We start from the raw sequence: 15702 nt of genomic DNA, 5'->3' as shown, positions 1-15702 counted from the left end.
TGTGGTGGAAGGGATGGATTTACCATACTTGTAATAAGGTGCAGAGTTTACAGAGTTCACACAAGACCAGATAGTGATCTGAAATGTCATCACTTTGCTGCAGAATTACAACAATATTAATATCAATTCCATGTGACAGTATTAGATCTAGAGTATGATTTCGACAATGAGTAGGTCCAGAGACGTGTTGTCTAACCCCAACAGAGTTCAGAATGTCTAAGAAAGACGCCCAGCACTTAACTTCCAGTTCAATTTTAAACGCAGCTGTGTCAGATAGTGTAAATGACTTAGTGTGTGTGTGTATGTGTGTGAATCAGGATCTGGTGATCTGTCCACGGGCGCATCTAGGTGTTCTAGTCTCTGATGAACATAATCTCAGGGTGCTGATCCACCATCTAGTCTGGATACAAACTGTGAAAAGAGATTGAGAAAGAGACAGGACTAATATTAGCGTAGATGCCATTCTTTTTACGATGTCACAAGTACATCGTATTTTAGGAGTAGTTTTAACGGATTTGAATAATAAAAAGTGTTTTGGGGTGTTATGTGTAGGTTAAGTTAAAAAGCCTTAAAGCCTGCCCTCTGAGAAGTACTAAGAATATTGTTCTAAATTGTAGCAACACCTCCCCCTTTACCTTTTTAACGTGGCTCATTTTTATAGCAGTAATTTTGGGTAGACTCATTTAAAGTAATGAATTCATCTGGTTTTAGCCAGGTTTCTGTCAAACAGAGCAAATCTAGGTTCTGATCTTTGATCAAATCATTTATATAAAGTGTTTTTGCGGAAAGGGATTTAATATTCAGAAAGCCAGGTTTTATCATTTGCTTCTTTGTATTATAGGTAATTTTTTCTTTGTATTATAGGTAATTCGTTGAACATTAAATTATTGCTTTTAATTTGGTTTTAAGTTGGAACTCTAAGAATATATTCCATATTTCTAGATAGAAGAGCGACACCACCGCAGGAGGGATGAAGACCATCTCTTCTCAACAGGTCAGGTCTGCCCCAGAAACTAAAACCTATGTTATTCTGCGGGCACCACCTAGACGTCCAGCCATTGAGACCCAGCAGTCTGCTGTGAATCTCATCACCCCGGTAAGCAGGGAGGGAACCAGAGCAGATTACATTGTGACACTGATTATATCATTGAATTTTTATTTGTATAGCGCTTTTAACAATACAGATGGATACTGTTCAGTGCTTTGAAAAACAGGAGAAGAGAGTGATAGTAATGTATAATGACTAGATTAAATACTTATTTTTTTAATTAAATGCAGAGATGGTCTGTGAAATCAACTCGATCATCACTAGAAATTAAGTGTCCCTTTACCCTGACTTCTTAATGTTAGACGAGAAAACACAGCTTCATTATTTATTAGAAAAACAAGACTGTTTAATTAGCATCAAGATACATTGATGCCTGTCACAAAAAGAGGGAGGAGTCAACAAAGCAGTGATGCACCCACAAAGACAACTGCAGTTTAAACAATGAACTGTAGTATTAATCAAATTGATATGTTCTATTTTATATACCTGGGTGCATGCGCTTATTAGTAATGCATCTTTTCTAGATTCAAAGTAAACACTGCTTTGGCAACACATTATCATGCTAGTAAAGGACATATTGATTTGATTTGAGAGAGCTTGTATTCATTATGTTATAAGCACAAGGAAACAAGCTTATAAATCATCCAGAATTAATCATTTAAAAACATCAATGTTGGGTGAGGTATAGGTTTAGGGACAACAAAAACAAAAAATATTACACCTATAAAAAAAAAACTATAAAACATGAAAACCTGTGTGTTGGAGTAAGCTGCTGCAGCAGAAGACTAATGAAATCACTGTGGTCAGGATTCAGTTCAGAAAGGTTGCCACTGACCTCAAAGATCAAGAGCGCTAACCTCTCAGCACAAGACCAGCTTTAAACAAAACATTTCATCAACAGAAAAACAGTCTGCAAACAGTTTCAGCATTTGCTACCAATCCTTCTTTATTTATAATAAAGGAAAAGCATGTCGGCCAATTAGCGAGAAAGACAATGAGTGTTTGCTAGTGCAGGAGCAGGCGACGGTATTTGATGTCTTTGGTCCAAACCGGAGCAGAAGGAACAAGACGGTCAAAGCGCATGACTGAAGGCACTTGATTACAGCGGTCTCAGATCATTTGGGGAAAAAAAACAAACCAGTCCCTCTCTCTCTCTCCATTTGTGAGGAAGAACAGATGTTGCTTGATAACAGAGTTCAATAATAGAACTAATAAATCGCACTACATACATGGCCGGAGGCTACAAAACATTATACATATAGTTTACATATATACAGGATTGAGCTGAGAGGAGCGACGTGAAGCTAAAGAGAGACACGCATCCCGATCCAGACAGAAGAGCTCTCGTGGTCAAAACACATGCTTTCTGAGGAGGCTGACGGCGAGCGCAGCGTGAAATGAGAGTGTGAGGTATATCGTGAAGACTCTGCGACTCTGCCTTAGTGTTGATCATCCGAGAAGCGCTTGACCGTCTGAAAGGAGGAAGCCCACGAGCAAACACTCACCACAGGAACTACTGAGACTAACACTGAACGCTAATGTGACAGAAGAGAAGACAGAAGAGTGAAGAGCAGCTCGACAGATGTAAACTTGACTTTCTCTTCATCGGACAGCTGTGTGTGTGTGTGTGCGCGTGTGTGTCATGGGCCGTGCGTCCGCGGCTGCCTCTGTGGAAGCCCGTTGTGGGCGGGTCGATCCGAGCGGTAGCCTGAGGAGTGGGAGGAGCCTCTCGCACTATTGGTTGGCTGGGAGTCAAGGTCGCTTTGATAACGGTAGCCACTTCGGCCCGGGTTTCGCTCGGGGTGTGCGTTTCCGTTATATCGCTGAGTGCCCTGGTAGCCGTGAATGATACGCCTGTTGCCCTGGAAAATCTGCAAGGCACAGAAAGAGATCAGCAGGAGCTCATGCCACACGACCTAGCCAATACATAACACACCAACACACTTTTATTATTCAAATCCGTTAAAGGATTTTTAGGCTGCATTACTTAGATTCGCTGGAACCGGGAACACTACTCCTAAAATACGATGTACTTGTGACATCGTAAAAAGAATGGCATCTATGCTAATATTAGTCTGTTTCTTTCTTAATCTGTCTCTCAGTTTGTATCCAGGCTAGATGGTGGATCAGCACCCAGAGATTATGTTCAGAGACCAGAACACCTAGATGTGCAACGTGGACCGATCACCAGATCCTGATGCAAACACACACACATTTACACGATCTGACAACTGATCTAAAACTGAACTGGAAGTTAAGTGCTGGGCGTCTGGCCCCAACTGAGTCTGGTTTCTCCCAAGTTTTTTTTTTCTCGATTCTATATGGATGGGGTTTTGGTTCCTTGCCGCTGTCGCCCACCATAAAAATGATTGACTGATAACAAGCGAGCATGATCGTTACCTGTTTGTGGGGCACGCTGGGGCGGCCTGTGTAAGCTGAGGCCTGGTGCTGGACCTCAGGGGGAGGCGGGGCTTTGGCAGGGGCAGAGCCAGTGACAGAAGAAGAGGTGGAGCTACAACGAGAACGGCTGGAGTAGCCCGTCTGAGGATGATACACTGAAGACAGACAGACAATCCGTCAATGCTTTGCATTTATTTATTTAAAAAAAAAAAAAAAAACATTAATATTTAGGGTTGGCATTTCCAGCTCAAATCCTCCCAAAAGGCCTGAAAATATAGCTAATTTCTGACCATCCAGTTACAGATTGCAGCTGCAGGACTGCCATAAAGGGCCTTAAAACAAGCGTTTTGATTTAGTTTCCTTACCATTTTAAATAAGCGTTTTTATTTAAAAAAAAAAAAAATACATGTATTTTCACCATACGCATTGTTCTAAATCAGCAAAGATTACAGAAATCCAGGATTTCAGTGTTTATTTACACCTTTATAGCATTTAGCACAGTAGGTTTATTTTACTAAAATCCCATGCCAAATTCATCTTCCTTTAAAATGTGGATTTTCCTCTTGTCTACGGATGTATTGTCTGTGGATGTGGGGTGCATTGTAAGTGGCTCCGCCAGTCGGACCACACTGTTCCCCTTCACTGACCCACCTGACCCGAACGACATGATGCTGCACTTCAGAGGCTCCAGATCATGGGAGAACTTCACAGCTTTACCCAGATCCTCATCATACTTGCGCTCACTAACAAAGTGCTGGAGAGAGAGAGAGAGAGAGAGAGAGAGAGAGAGAGAGAGAGAGAGAGAGAGAGAGAGAGAGAGAGAGAGAGAGAGAGAGAGAGAGAGAGAGAGAGAGAGATGTGTATTAGACGGCTGAAAACAAAGGTGTTTAGTCTGTGTCTAGTAGCACCCGTGTACAGGTTTATTAGGTTAAATTTAGAAAATCATTGGCTGCTTGGTCTTTAAATTAAAAAACAAACTTATATTAAGGAACAGTGTCAGACAGTGAGCTGATCATATTTGATCAATGTAGCCTTCTCAAATATCATGACTTGCCTAAAATAAAACCTGTAGTTATTTATACACACACACACACTATAATATATACAGTTCAAGCATATAACACGGTTTGAACATTACATCTGCACTATTGTACATAATAAATGTGTTATATGATGGTACATCCAAGTTTGTTAGTTGGTTAGGGGTGTGTGTGTACCTTGATGTCAGCTCGTAGTTCAGCAAGCTGCTCCTCTGTCAGTGATGCTGATTGGTCAGCCAGTCTCTTCAGCTCTTCTGCTCTCTTCTGACGGCCATCCAGAATCGCCACTGTCACGAGAACACACACCTGATCAGTCCCAGTGCACACAAACAAACGGGAACTACACACACACGCGAGTATGATCAGCCTCTGTGAACAGAACACACACATTGGCATTTGTGGTACATGAGGACTCCTAAGCCTACCCCTTACAGGAAACTACACATTTTTTGATTTTCAAAATATTTAATTCTATACGTTTTATCAGCTTGTTTTCTCTTGGGGACCTTTAAAAAAAAAAAAAAAAAAAAAAAAAAAGTCCCCACAGGGTCAAAATTTCCTGGTATTCCTATCTATTTGGTCCCCATAACATGATAAATACCAGGTGGACAGTCTCTGGCCCAGAAATGAGTGAGAATGAGAACGGGGTCAGTGCAGTTTACTTGGGACACGTTTGGATCTTCTCTGGATGGGTGAGGTTTAAGGGGATGATAATGAGCCCTGAACAAGCTACAGCAGGTTTTGCCTGCTATTCATTTAACGGTGACAACAAGAAAAAAATAAATCTGAAATTACAAATATGGAATTTGGAAAAAAACAAACAACAACAAAACATTTCATAGGTCCCTAGTGTTTTTAAACTGTGTAAGTCATACTTGAGTTAATTTACAACAGAAACCATTCCACACGCACTCATTTATAACCCCCCCCCACTAAATTTAGATTTATAATGTGCTTAAAAGCCTTTTGTGATTTAACAGAACTGAAACATATGACTGACAGATAGTGGGCTCTAAACATTAGTGTCCTATCCTGCATACTCTGTACAAGGGCTTTTTCCTTGAATAACTGAGAACATTTACAGAGATGACTTCATGTCATTTAAGTACTCATCGCATTCCAGTGACTTTTATATCAGGCACGCATATTTGACAGTCATTGGTATGGTGTGTATTTCTGTACTCACAGGCTTCTGCTTTGACCTTGTCCATCTCAGCGAGCAGCGCCACCTCTCGATCCATGAGACTGAACAGAGAGCAGAAACAGATGATTGGCTGATTGTGTCTGTTCACTAAAGCTCGGCTTAAACATGATATGATGATCAGGGTTAAAAGGCATCCTTTTTAGGGCTGCAAGATAATGAGGGCAAGGGAAAAAAAGAAAAACTAAATATCAAAAAAAAAAAAAAAAAAATTCTGTGATAAACTGCTATGTGAATAAAAGGAGGGATTTTGTAGAAGTAAATCAGCATAAAAAAAAAAAAAAAAAAAAAGAAGACTAATTCTTTGCTCAGAATGGCTGTAAATAAAAAGTACTAAAGAGTTTGGGAAAAGCAGATATAAACAATTACTGCCAAACTTTAGCAAATTGCCATTTCAACACTGTCAGCATGATGCTAGTATACTAAAGATGTTAAATTGTGAACGGATTTAAGATCTTGAATAATTTATACTATAGACAACTAGTTCACAACTTGAAGTATAAATTAATTTACCGCTTGATTTATGGCACTCTACAGCACCACCTTTCTGTTACTGGTATTTGTTTGGTATGTTGTTCCCATTAAGACCTTTCTCAGTTACAGTCATTAGCTACGACCAACAGGAAGTCTGCTATTTTTGGTTGAATGTGTTTTGTTCACAAAATAGATGGCATCATGAGTAAAGAAAATTATGTAGATATATTAAAGCAACATCTGAAGACGTCAGCCAAGAAGAAGTTAAAGCTTGGGTGCAAATGGGTCTTCCAGATGGACAATGCCCCCAAGCACACCTCCAAAATGGCTTAAAGGACAACAAAGTCATTATTCACAAAGCCTTCACAAAGCCCTGATCTCAATTCCATAGAAAATTTGTGTGCAGCACTGAAAGAAGGCCTACAAACCTGACCCAGTTACACCAGTTCTGTCATAAAGAACGGGACAAAAATCCAGAAAACTGTATGTAAACTGTGCAAGTATATGTACATTTTTGAATGATGAAAGTAATAAAAAAACCAAAAAAACAATAATAATCCATAAAATGAATGCACATGTCGTCAGTAAAGATGGTTCTTTGATTAGCTGTAAATCTTGTTTTCAAATAGAGCGGAAGTTAATACAAAGAACTGTAGTTCGCTGATAAGCTACACAATCACGCTCACCGCTGCAAATTAACTGCCTGCGAAACTGAACACTGTTACACAGCTTGTCAGTAATCTACAGCTATATCATGTGATATCCCACCCAGCCCTACAGGACAGCCTGATGGGCACACACTTCAAAACATGACAGTACACAGATTAAAAGCTACACAATATACGATTTTCGCAGATAACCCAATATTTTTCCAACTCATTTTGGCCGATACCAATGCACTTTTATTTAGAAACAACATCAAGTCTTTCCTGTGCAGCTATAAGCTTTTTTTTTTTTTTTTATTGGTTAGTTTTTAACAAGAACTTATTTGTTAGACTTAAAAATGAAAGGTTTTTTGACAATACTTTGAAACTTTAAAAATAACTATAAATAAACTATAAAGATGCTAACCTTAACATTTTAGTTTAAGGTTTACATTTTTAGATGTTAGCAAAAGAGTTAAGAAAATAATAATAAAAAAATTGAAGCTCTGAATTAGAGCTAATGATTGGAATAAAAAAAGTTAGTTCATGTATTCCTCCCATCAACGAGACATATAGGCATCATTTTTATATTAAAAGTCCATATGAGTTCTGATTCCAATATCAGTCCGGTTTGCTGGATACCTTAACTGTCATAATTCAGTGCCTGTTATTTTTAAACTGCATATCAAAAAGTGTATTTTTTTTAATGTGATTGTTGGTGTGTGTGTGTGTGTGTGTGTGTGTGTGTGTGTGTGTGTGAGAGAGAAAGTTACCAGCTCTGCAGCTCAGCAAACGTCTGCTTCATCCTCTTGATGGAGGAGTCCATCTCGTCTCTCACCACGACTCTGTAGCGGGATAGTGATGCTGCACATCGCTGCAAGTCCTTCACAGAGCGATCAACGTTTGGCCCTGAGAAGACAAGTTTTACTAATCTAGACCTTCACACACACACGCTTTCAGCACCCACTACCACTCTTCACTAAGATACTCTGTGTGTGTGTTCCTCCTTCACCAGCACATAAAGGCCTCATGAAGATGTTTGAGATGCATAAAATGTCCATCTCTTTCTGTCTTTTTTTTTTTTTTTTTAAACCTAATTCAGGGCTGTACACAAGGACGCAGATTTTGTGGAACACACAAAAAGAAGAATCAATCCTTTAACATTAAGCTTCTTTTCCTAGTAATAAACCACATTAAAAAGGTCAAACAACTTTTAGTTAAACTTCAACAGTCACTCTTTTGAACAGTTACACAGGTTATAAACCAATGAATGTTTTACATTAACTTGCCTCCAGCTGTCTCTCACAGCAGAGACTTTAAATAACCATAAAACCTGCGGTACACTTATATTTTATTAAGTTAGATTTTAGACCTTTCAAGACCATATGGAGAAAATTTAAGGAATAAACTAAATTCTAAGGTCTATACATCAATAAGTTCTCTAAACGCAACGCTGATGAAACTCGAGACAGAGGGTAACGACTGATCTTACCTATTCTCAATGGGAACATGCAAAAAAAGAAAGAAAAATCCATTGAATATCAGCCTAAATCTTGTTTATTGGCAATACTTCAGAGTTTGAAAATACTGTATTACTGTACACTGCAATGAAGTGCTGTTCCTCACCAGTATAAATGTCTAAAGATTGTTAAATCAAGATAAAAAAAAAAAAGAAGTTTTAATGACAAACTGAATTTGCTAAAAAAAAAAAAAAAAAACAAGAACAGATCTCAGAAAGCTCAAGCTGCAGCGCCCTCCTGTGGTCCAAACGAGTCTTTGAATATTTGAGTAATAGTACCTCTATTATAGGTGAAGATTACTAGCATATCTCTATAATACATTACACTTATTAGTTCTTCACTATTGTTACTGGAGCATACTTTATCTGTGTTCTGATAAACTATTACAACTACTATAGAAACAAAGTTTGAACAGTTGATGTGCAGAACACATAAATCAGACGATCAGAAACTCACCGATCTTTCTGCCGGCAGGACCTCGCAGGATGTCGTCGGGTGGAGCATGCACTGAGGGATTGTAGGAGCTGGAAACAGGCCTGGTTTGAGACTTGTTACCGGTTCTGTGTTGGTTCTGTCGTGGTCCGTGATTGGTGCTGGGCTGAAGGGCGGGGCTTGACATGGACTGCACACCTCCACCTGCAGCAGAGGAAAGAAGTGCGGAGTTAAACCCCAGTCACGCTCGGAGCCTGCAGGCATCACCTGCTCAGAACGCACCTGTGGCTTCCAACACCTCCGGGGCAGCGGTCTCCGAGTCCAGCTCTGCCGCATCTAGAGAGGCGGAGTCTAGCTGCTCGCTCAGAGAATCCAGCGAATCACCATCAGCCGCCGCGGAACCGTTGGCATGGAAACCATTAACAGGCTCCTGACTCTCTGCGTTTGGAGCCGCTTCTGCTCGAGCAGCATCTGTAGGAGCATCACTTTGAGCTTTAGGCTTCTTTTTCTTCTTGGGCTGCGAGAGAGTGAAGAAGCAGCAGTTACATAAAAATATTAATTCTTCAACTTGTGTCTCTCACACACACACACACACACACACACATAAACTGCAAGTGTTGTTTACGATTTTATTTCAGGATCATTGGAGAGTGAAGCTTGCTCCCTCACCTTCTTTTTCCCAGTGACATTCCACTCCTTCAGGATCTCCACAGCCCCACCTAACAAACAAACACACACACGTCACACCAGGGACACACACACACACACCGTCTCCTAAGAGACCTGCACTGGCTGTGTGTTTGTTTTTTCCCCCTCTTTTTTGCCAGCTCCTACAGCTATATTCATAGTTCAGCTATTTGAAAATGCAACTTAAAAAGATTATTCTTAACTATGATATTTTATTTATTCACTTTGTAACACCATGCCAGCATCTTTCATGGTGAACTCTGAATAAATTAAACAAGGCATACAATAAATCAAAAGATTATAAAAGACACTTCAAACGTACACTAGACAAAAATATGAAATACATTCAGATGATCAGTTAGACACCTCTAAATAAATCCACTGCCTATTTACATAAAAAATACTCTTAAATACAAGACCATTTCATAATTTCATCACATTAGCTTACGAGAAGATAATTTCATTCTTTCCTTAAAACCTCATATTTGGATCCGTATTGTTAAAAGCATCCGTTTTTGTACCTTCCACGAATGCCTGCACGGCTCGATCCACGCAGTTCTCAAAGTGCTGCAGCACCAGAACGATCTCGTTATTGCTCTTGTTGGGAACCACGGCTCGCACGGCGTTTATCTGACAAGAGCCAAAACACCGAGTGAGCCCAGCCCGAGATTCACAGGAAAGAGTAAAAACACTGACAAAAAGAGCACACAGACACAGACGGAAGAAAAGCCTTTTGTACCTTTTCCTTCATCTTCTCGAACGTTCCTCCTTGAGACATGACCATTTTTGAGTGCGTGTCGAACACCACTCCTGACACATCTGGAAAAAAAGAGGAGGGAGGAGAGACTAAGATTTCCACGTGTTCAGTTCTGAAATGCAGCTCAGAGTCTTGGCAGAGGATCTCAGCTAAAGCTTTTCCCCCAAAAATATGTAGGTCAAGGGAAGAGCCAGAGAGAGACTGAACAGAGATCAGGACGTCCCGACTAAGAGCCAAAAATCTGTACTTTTTATGTGAAATCATCTTCCAATGACATACATGCATATATATATACACATGTACATATGCATATGTGTGCATGCATGTATGCATTTTAAAACTCCACTAGCAGTAAAATCCCTGTCTCTGGAGCACAGCAGCAGTCAAAAGAGCACAGGGATATTAGTAAGAGACAACAATACACTGTATGGGTCAAAATTATACATTTTTCCTTTATGCCAAAAATCTTTACGAAATTAAAAGATCAGATTACATGAAGATATTTAGCAATAGTCATACCATAAAAAACATTTAATTTTTTATTAGTAACTTGCATTGCTCAAGAACTTCATTTTGACAACTTTAAAAGTGATTTTCTCAATGTTTAGATTTGGTTCTTTTTACTCCCTCTGATTCCAGATTTTCATAGTTGTATCTCAGACAGATTGTCCGATCATAACCCAGAAGTATGTAGAAGCGGACCCTTATGACTGGTTTTTAGTCCTGGGTCTTATATACATTCACGGTTCCACTTCAAAGTGGAGTAACAGCTGAACTTTTGGCACAAAATAAAGATTTATCAGTTTACTGCAGCATTATAGTAATACAAGCCACGGAGCAACAGAGAGAGCTTACTGAAAATCAAACTCTTGATTATGCTATATGTTTGCAGAAATCAGAACAGCACAGGTCTGAGAAACGCTTTCTCTCACAGTATGATCAGATTGGCCTTCACATCTTGTTTCATTTATTTTTCCATTCGTTAGCAGTTTGCCCGTCTCTAACTATACAGAGTCAGAATTACAAAAATGACTTCATAATAAAACTTTCAGAGCAAACCAACACATTGATCTGAATTACAGTCTCTCACGAGTCTAAAGTGGCAAAATGCTTACGGTTTCCCATAATTCTGAGGAGATATTCTGCTTCTAGAGACAGAACTTAAACACTAAAACAACTCCGACACGAATGAGATCTCTGTCTGCTATCCAGCGTGTTCATTCCTGTCTGTGCAGCTGCTTTACGGGACTATAAATATTACAGATACACTGTAAATATCCCCTTTCTTCTGCTGTGAGATCACCGAGCACAGCTTCACGAGTCCAGTAACCGTATCAGCAGGTGAACAGACACACCTACGGCTGGCGCAGGAATCTGTGACGCTGATAAACGTCAGACGTTCAGAGTCATTCTGCATCGGTTTGACTGGATTTTTCTCTTAAATATGCTGCTTGGTAACTCTGCCTTCTGCTGATGCTTGTGCGTCTGTGCATGGATTTCCCAAACTCTCGAGAAGCTGAGAAACTCATAGGACGGTCATGCGGTCAGAAACACCGGTCATAAAGACGCCGGCCGCTCGCAGCGTACACATCCTCCGCCCCGCGGTCAGAGTTCAGACATTTGCAAGTCACTGAAACGCAAAGTTTTCATTTGCCAAACAAAATCAGAGACTGCAGAGCGCTAAAGAAACGCCTCGTCAAATGCTGCCTAGTCTTTGACGTGATTTGTGTTTCTACTGAAGACTAAAAGATCCGTATACGAATAAATCAGCTGCTCGTGATCAACTTCAACATCTTTACAACGCAAAGCTAGAAACTATTAACACAAAAAACAGCACTGCGGTGTTCAGAGTCATTCTGATCCTGAAAGAGATGAATATAACATCAAACCACTTCAATGATTGGCTGATGCCATCCGCTCGTGACTCGGGTAGCAGAGGTATATTTCTATTTATTGCCATGCCAACATCTTAGGCTATTTTCATTTCAAAAACAATGAAAAATAACAAAATAATCAGCAAACAAACAAAACGCAAGTTATATTATGCAACTTTTTTTAGCAAAATTATACTAAAAGGGTTAAATTCATAAGAGAGAGAGGAATCATGCATGAATCAGTCCTGTGTGACGTGACCCGATCAAATCTAGTTCTGAAAGATTAAAAATCAGTTTGAAATTTCTGGAATTAATTACTTGAATAATATGACCCCAATACATAATTCTGATGGAAGAGCTACAGTGAAGAAACACAAACCTTTTCCTGAACACGGTCATAAAAAAAAAAAAAAAAAAAAAAAAAACCTATAAATAAGTACAGAGGTCAGTAAACATATGAACCGAATCATGTTTGGAGATCACTCACCTTTATAACCGCTCTTCCTCGCCATCCTCCCCCTCCGTCAGTCACAATTCTTCATGAAGAGATAAAATATCAAGTTTAACATGCCATTCATGCCCACGAGTCATTAAAACAGTTCAAATCTCCCAACAAAAGAGAAAAAGCACTGATGAAAATTGTGCCGATTTGATTCCAGCAGCACAGACTGTCTGAAGATCAGGGTAAGAACTTAAAGCCTGGTGACCTTTAGTCAGTGTTTGTGCGAGTCGCTCGTTAAAGTGCCATCAGGCCAGAAGTGACGGATCCTAAAGATGGTTATTACACGAGAACTGAAAGAAGAAGCCTCAAGATGTGATGCTGCATCAAAGCCAGATTAAATAATGCCTGCTCAGATTCAGCATACGGTGCTAATATCTGTGTAAATGCATTTCAGGCACTTCTGAGTCTGTAAACACAACTCAACATTATACACACACACACACACACACACACACACACACACTATACACTAACACTCTGCTTCTGAAGCTCTTACAAACGTCCACATCTACACTTGAACTCCACCATCAGTTCAGTCTGTGCTCCCAAAGAGTTTAAACTGAATCTAGAGCAGATACACAACAGAAAAATCTCTGCGTTTCCCAAAAGCAGCTAGGGTCGCGATCCTCACCGTTAAAAAGAGTTCGGTGGAATTACGAACAGAGTTAGTGAGCGATCCTCAGAACTTCTACTGAAACGATCTGATGGAGGACACGTTCCCGTTCGCCCCTCTGAAGCCCAGAACAGAAAACACACCGTACTGAACGACGTTCCGCGGGAGCGTTACCTGGAACCGGATCCGTTCCTCACCGGCCGCTTCACGAGCCTTTAATCGCAGCAAACTCTCGTTCTCTCAGGAAACAGAAACCTAAACTATGCAAACACGTATGCGCTCGGAATGACGCACACGGCGACGCAACCGGAGCGTCACGCGACGTCAGCACACGCGCACCTGAGCAGGTGAAGCCGCATTCATCGCGCGCCGTGTTTAACGTTACCTGACGGCGTCTATTTGCCAAAGAGGAGGCGCGCGTCTCGATAATGCAATCGGAATCTTCCCGCTTCGTGCCCCAGAACCGGATCCAGAAGAAGAGAGGCGGAACCGGAGCCGCTCAAAGCGCCGGAAGCGGGACCGAGCCCCGGAGCGCGCTGATGTGGCACTGCACACGTGACCCTAATGATTGAAAGGTGTCAAACATTCGTCCAGCACGCGCAGACCACCTCTGCTCTGGATGATGCGATTTACTCAGAAACCTGGGTGTGTTTGTGTAGCGCCTGTCTGTGTGTGTGTGTGTGTGTGTGTGTGTGTGTGTGTGTGCGTGCGTGCGTGCGTGCGTGTCTCTCTCTCTCTCTCTCTCTCTGGCTATGTGGCAGTATCTTAGCAACGCCTCCGCTAGCCGAGGAGCTAAAGTGATATACACTAATCAAGAGCAACGCGCACGGATCGACGCGCGAATGAAAACAGCCGCTCGGAGCCCAGGTTTAACGCGCCACGAGCGCGCGCCTGCTGTTTTTGTTAGCGTTCGCAGGAGCTTTGCGCGCGCAGCCGTGCTCGCGGACAGCAGAAGACGTTTAATCGGGAGAACGATGGAGGGAACGACATACCTGCACGAGCGGTGCGATCCGAGACGCGAACACAAGCGGCGAAAGATCTTTATTTGACTTTTGTGCAATCGCTTCTGCGCGAACGTCTGTCTTTTCTTTCAGCCGGCTCACGCGTCACTTCCGCTCTTCGCCAACGCGCGCCCCCGTAACTTCCGCACGGGTCCGTATCGTCCCGCGCGCGCGGCAGTTCATTAAAAGTTCACCGCTGACCGTCACATGCACGCGCAAACTGAACAGAGAAATATTGTTACTGTGCTCAAGAAACTCAAACTGAGGTCACGAACGACCTCTCCTGAGGTCAGAGGTCAGCCTGTATGTTAGGGTTATGCTGCCTGATGAAGTCGTGATTACGAGCTGATTGCATTCCAGTGCTTTGTCATGATATTTGTTGACAATCATATAAACACGGGCGCACTAGATAGTCAGCTTAAAGACATTCTGGAATTTTGGTCAAATACATGCTTATTTGTATTGTTTATAATATATACAATATGCTTTAAACAATTGCTCATATATAGCCTATAAGTACACTAGTTTAGCAAACCATACAAAGACAGCAGAGATCATGTTTTAAGTTTATGGCTCGCTCATCTCAGAAACTCTACAGTAAATATGACCCTAGAGGTGTTCATGTCCATTTCCTGTGATTCTTCATGAAGGCAGCATATCAGCCGTATCTGAACGAAGACAGTCTCTTGATCTGGAATGAAGACAGTGCTATTATTAATGATAATGCACCAGTGATAGTCCATCTGTCCAACCATTTAATCTCAATGAGAACACACTTTTGGGAAAGTTTCTGACATCAATTCCTATTCTATCTATAGCAACTGAACATACATTTTATAATTTTTTTCAGTTTGAATGTGTATTTGTTCTTCTCATCTTATGTTTTATTGTGTCGTTGTTGCATGAACAAGCTTCCCAATAAATCTCTTTCTGACTTCTGCTCGAACACAGATGTTTCCCGAACATACACCGCTTTCACTTTGAGCCTGTTCCTCAATCAAAGCATCACATGACCTCAGAGGTTAACAAGAACAGCTTTGTCTTTTTTATTTCCCATGGTTCTGATTATATATGTTTTCTCCATCGCCAGTACAAGCCATCAATCAGATTAAACCCGAGCAGCTTCTCTAGAGGGCGCTGTTTATATCGCTGTGGAAATGTTTTTCATTTCTAGAATTTCTATACATTTCAAGCAGCAGCTAGAACTTGACGAGGAGGAGTGTGATGAAGACACTGATGTGTGAAGCACAAACAGCTGAAAGTGTTTTTACAGTCGTGTGGAACTCTTTGAAGAATATATTTCAACGGGAAGGAAAAATAATTGATATATTCGAGATTTTTCTCATCCATAAAATGAAAGTAATCTTTGGCTTCTGTTTTCATTTAAGCATGTTTTTTGTATGTAAATGTAATATAATAATATTAGAAACGTTGATATTTCTACATATTATGTTGTTACATTGAAGCAGATCAACTATGTAACCTCTTCTCGCGATAGCGGCACTGAGC

The 15702-nt window shown here is 40.8% G+C and overlaps 2 protein-coding genes across 7 annotated transcripts in view; one reads left to right on the top strand and one right to left on the bottom strand.

Moving 5' to 3' along the window:
• Positions 1 to 1968: 1968 nt before the first annotated feature.
• spats2 (spermatogenesis associated serine rich 2) lies at positions 1969 to 14572 on the bottom strand. 5 transcript variants are annotated; one of them, XM_043247075.1, is made up of 13 exons: positions 14185 to 14572; positions 12565 to 12613; positions 10186 to 10265; positions 9968 to 10076; positions 9429 to 9478; positions 9042 to 9276; positions 8784 to 8963; positions 7581 to 7716; positions 5675 to 5733; positions 4666 to 4775; positions 4100 to 4202; positions 3449 to 3603; positions 1969 to 2919 (listed from the first exon to the last, which is right to left on the bottom strand). In XM_043247075.1, the coding sequence occupies exons 2-13, from the start codon at positions 12587 to 12589 to the stop codon at positions 2689 to 2691; spliced, it is 1473 nt and encodes a 490-aa protein (XP_043103010.1). In that variant the 5' UTR covers positions 12590 to 12613; positions 14185 to 14572; the 3' UTR covers positions 1969 to 2688. The 5 variants fall into 5 exon arrangements, with proteins under 5 accessions (XP_043103010.1, XP_043103014.1, XP_043103012.1 ...); XM_043247079.1 differs by lacking the exon at positions 14185 to 14572 and adding an exon at positions 13578 to 14130; XM_043247077.1 differs by lacking the exon at positions 14185 to 14572 and adding an exon at positions 13367 to 13508.
• A 1114-nt stretch (positions 14573 to 15686) lies between these two features.
• Positions 15687 to 15702, top strand: part of pym1 (PYM homolog 1, exon junction complex associated factor) — a 2457-nt gene continuing 2441 nt past the window's right edge. For both annotated transcript variants that reach the window (XM_043247081.1, XM_043247080.1), the window contains exon 1: positions 15687 to 15702. This exon is cut by the window's right edge and continues 58 nt beyond it. The gene's annotated coding sequence lies outside the window, so the exon portion shown is untranslated.

Source organism: Puntigrus tetrazona, chromosome 8 (genome assembly GCF_018831695.1).
Source record: "Puntigrus tetrazona isolate hp1 chromosome 8, ASM1883169v1, whole genome shotgun sequence".
In the NCBI taxonomy this organism is placed as follows: domain Eukaryota; kingdom Metazoa; phylum Chordata; class Actinopteri; order Cypriniformes; family Cyprinidae; genus Puntigrus; species Puntigrus tetrazona.
Note: the sequence above shows the minus strand (reverse complement) of the source record. Positions and strands in the feature narration are given on the sequence as shown.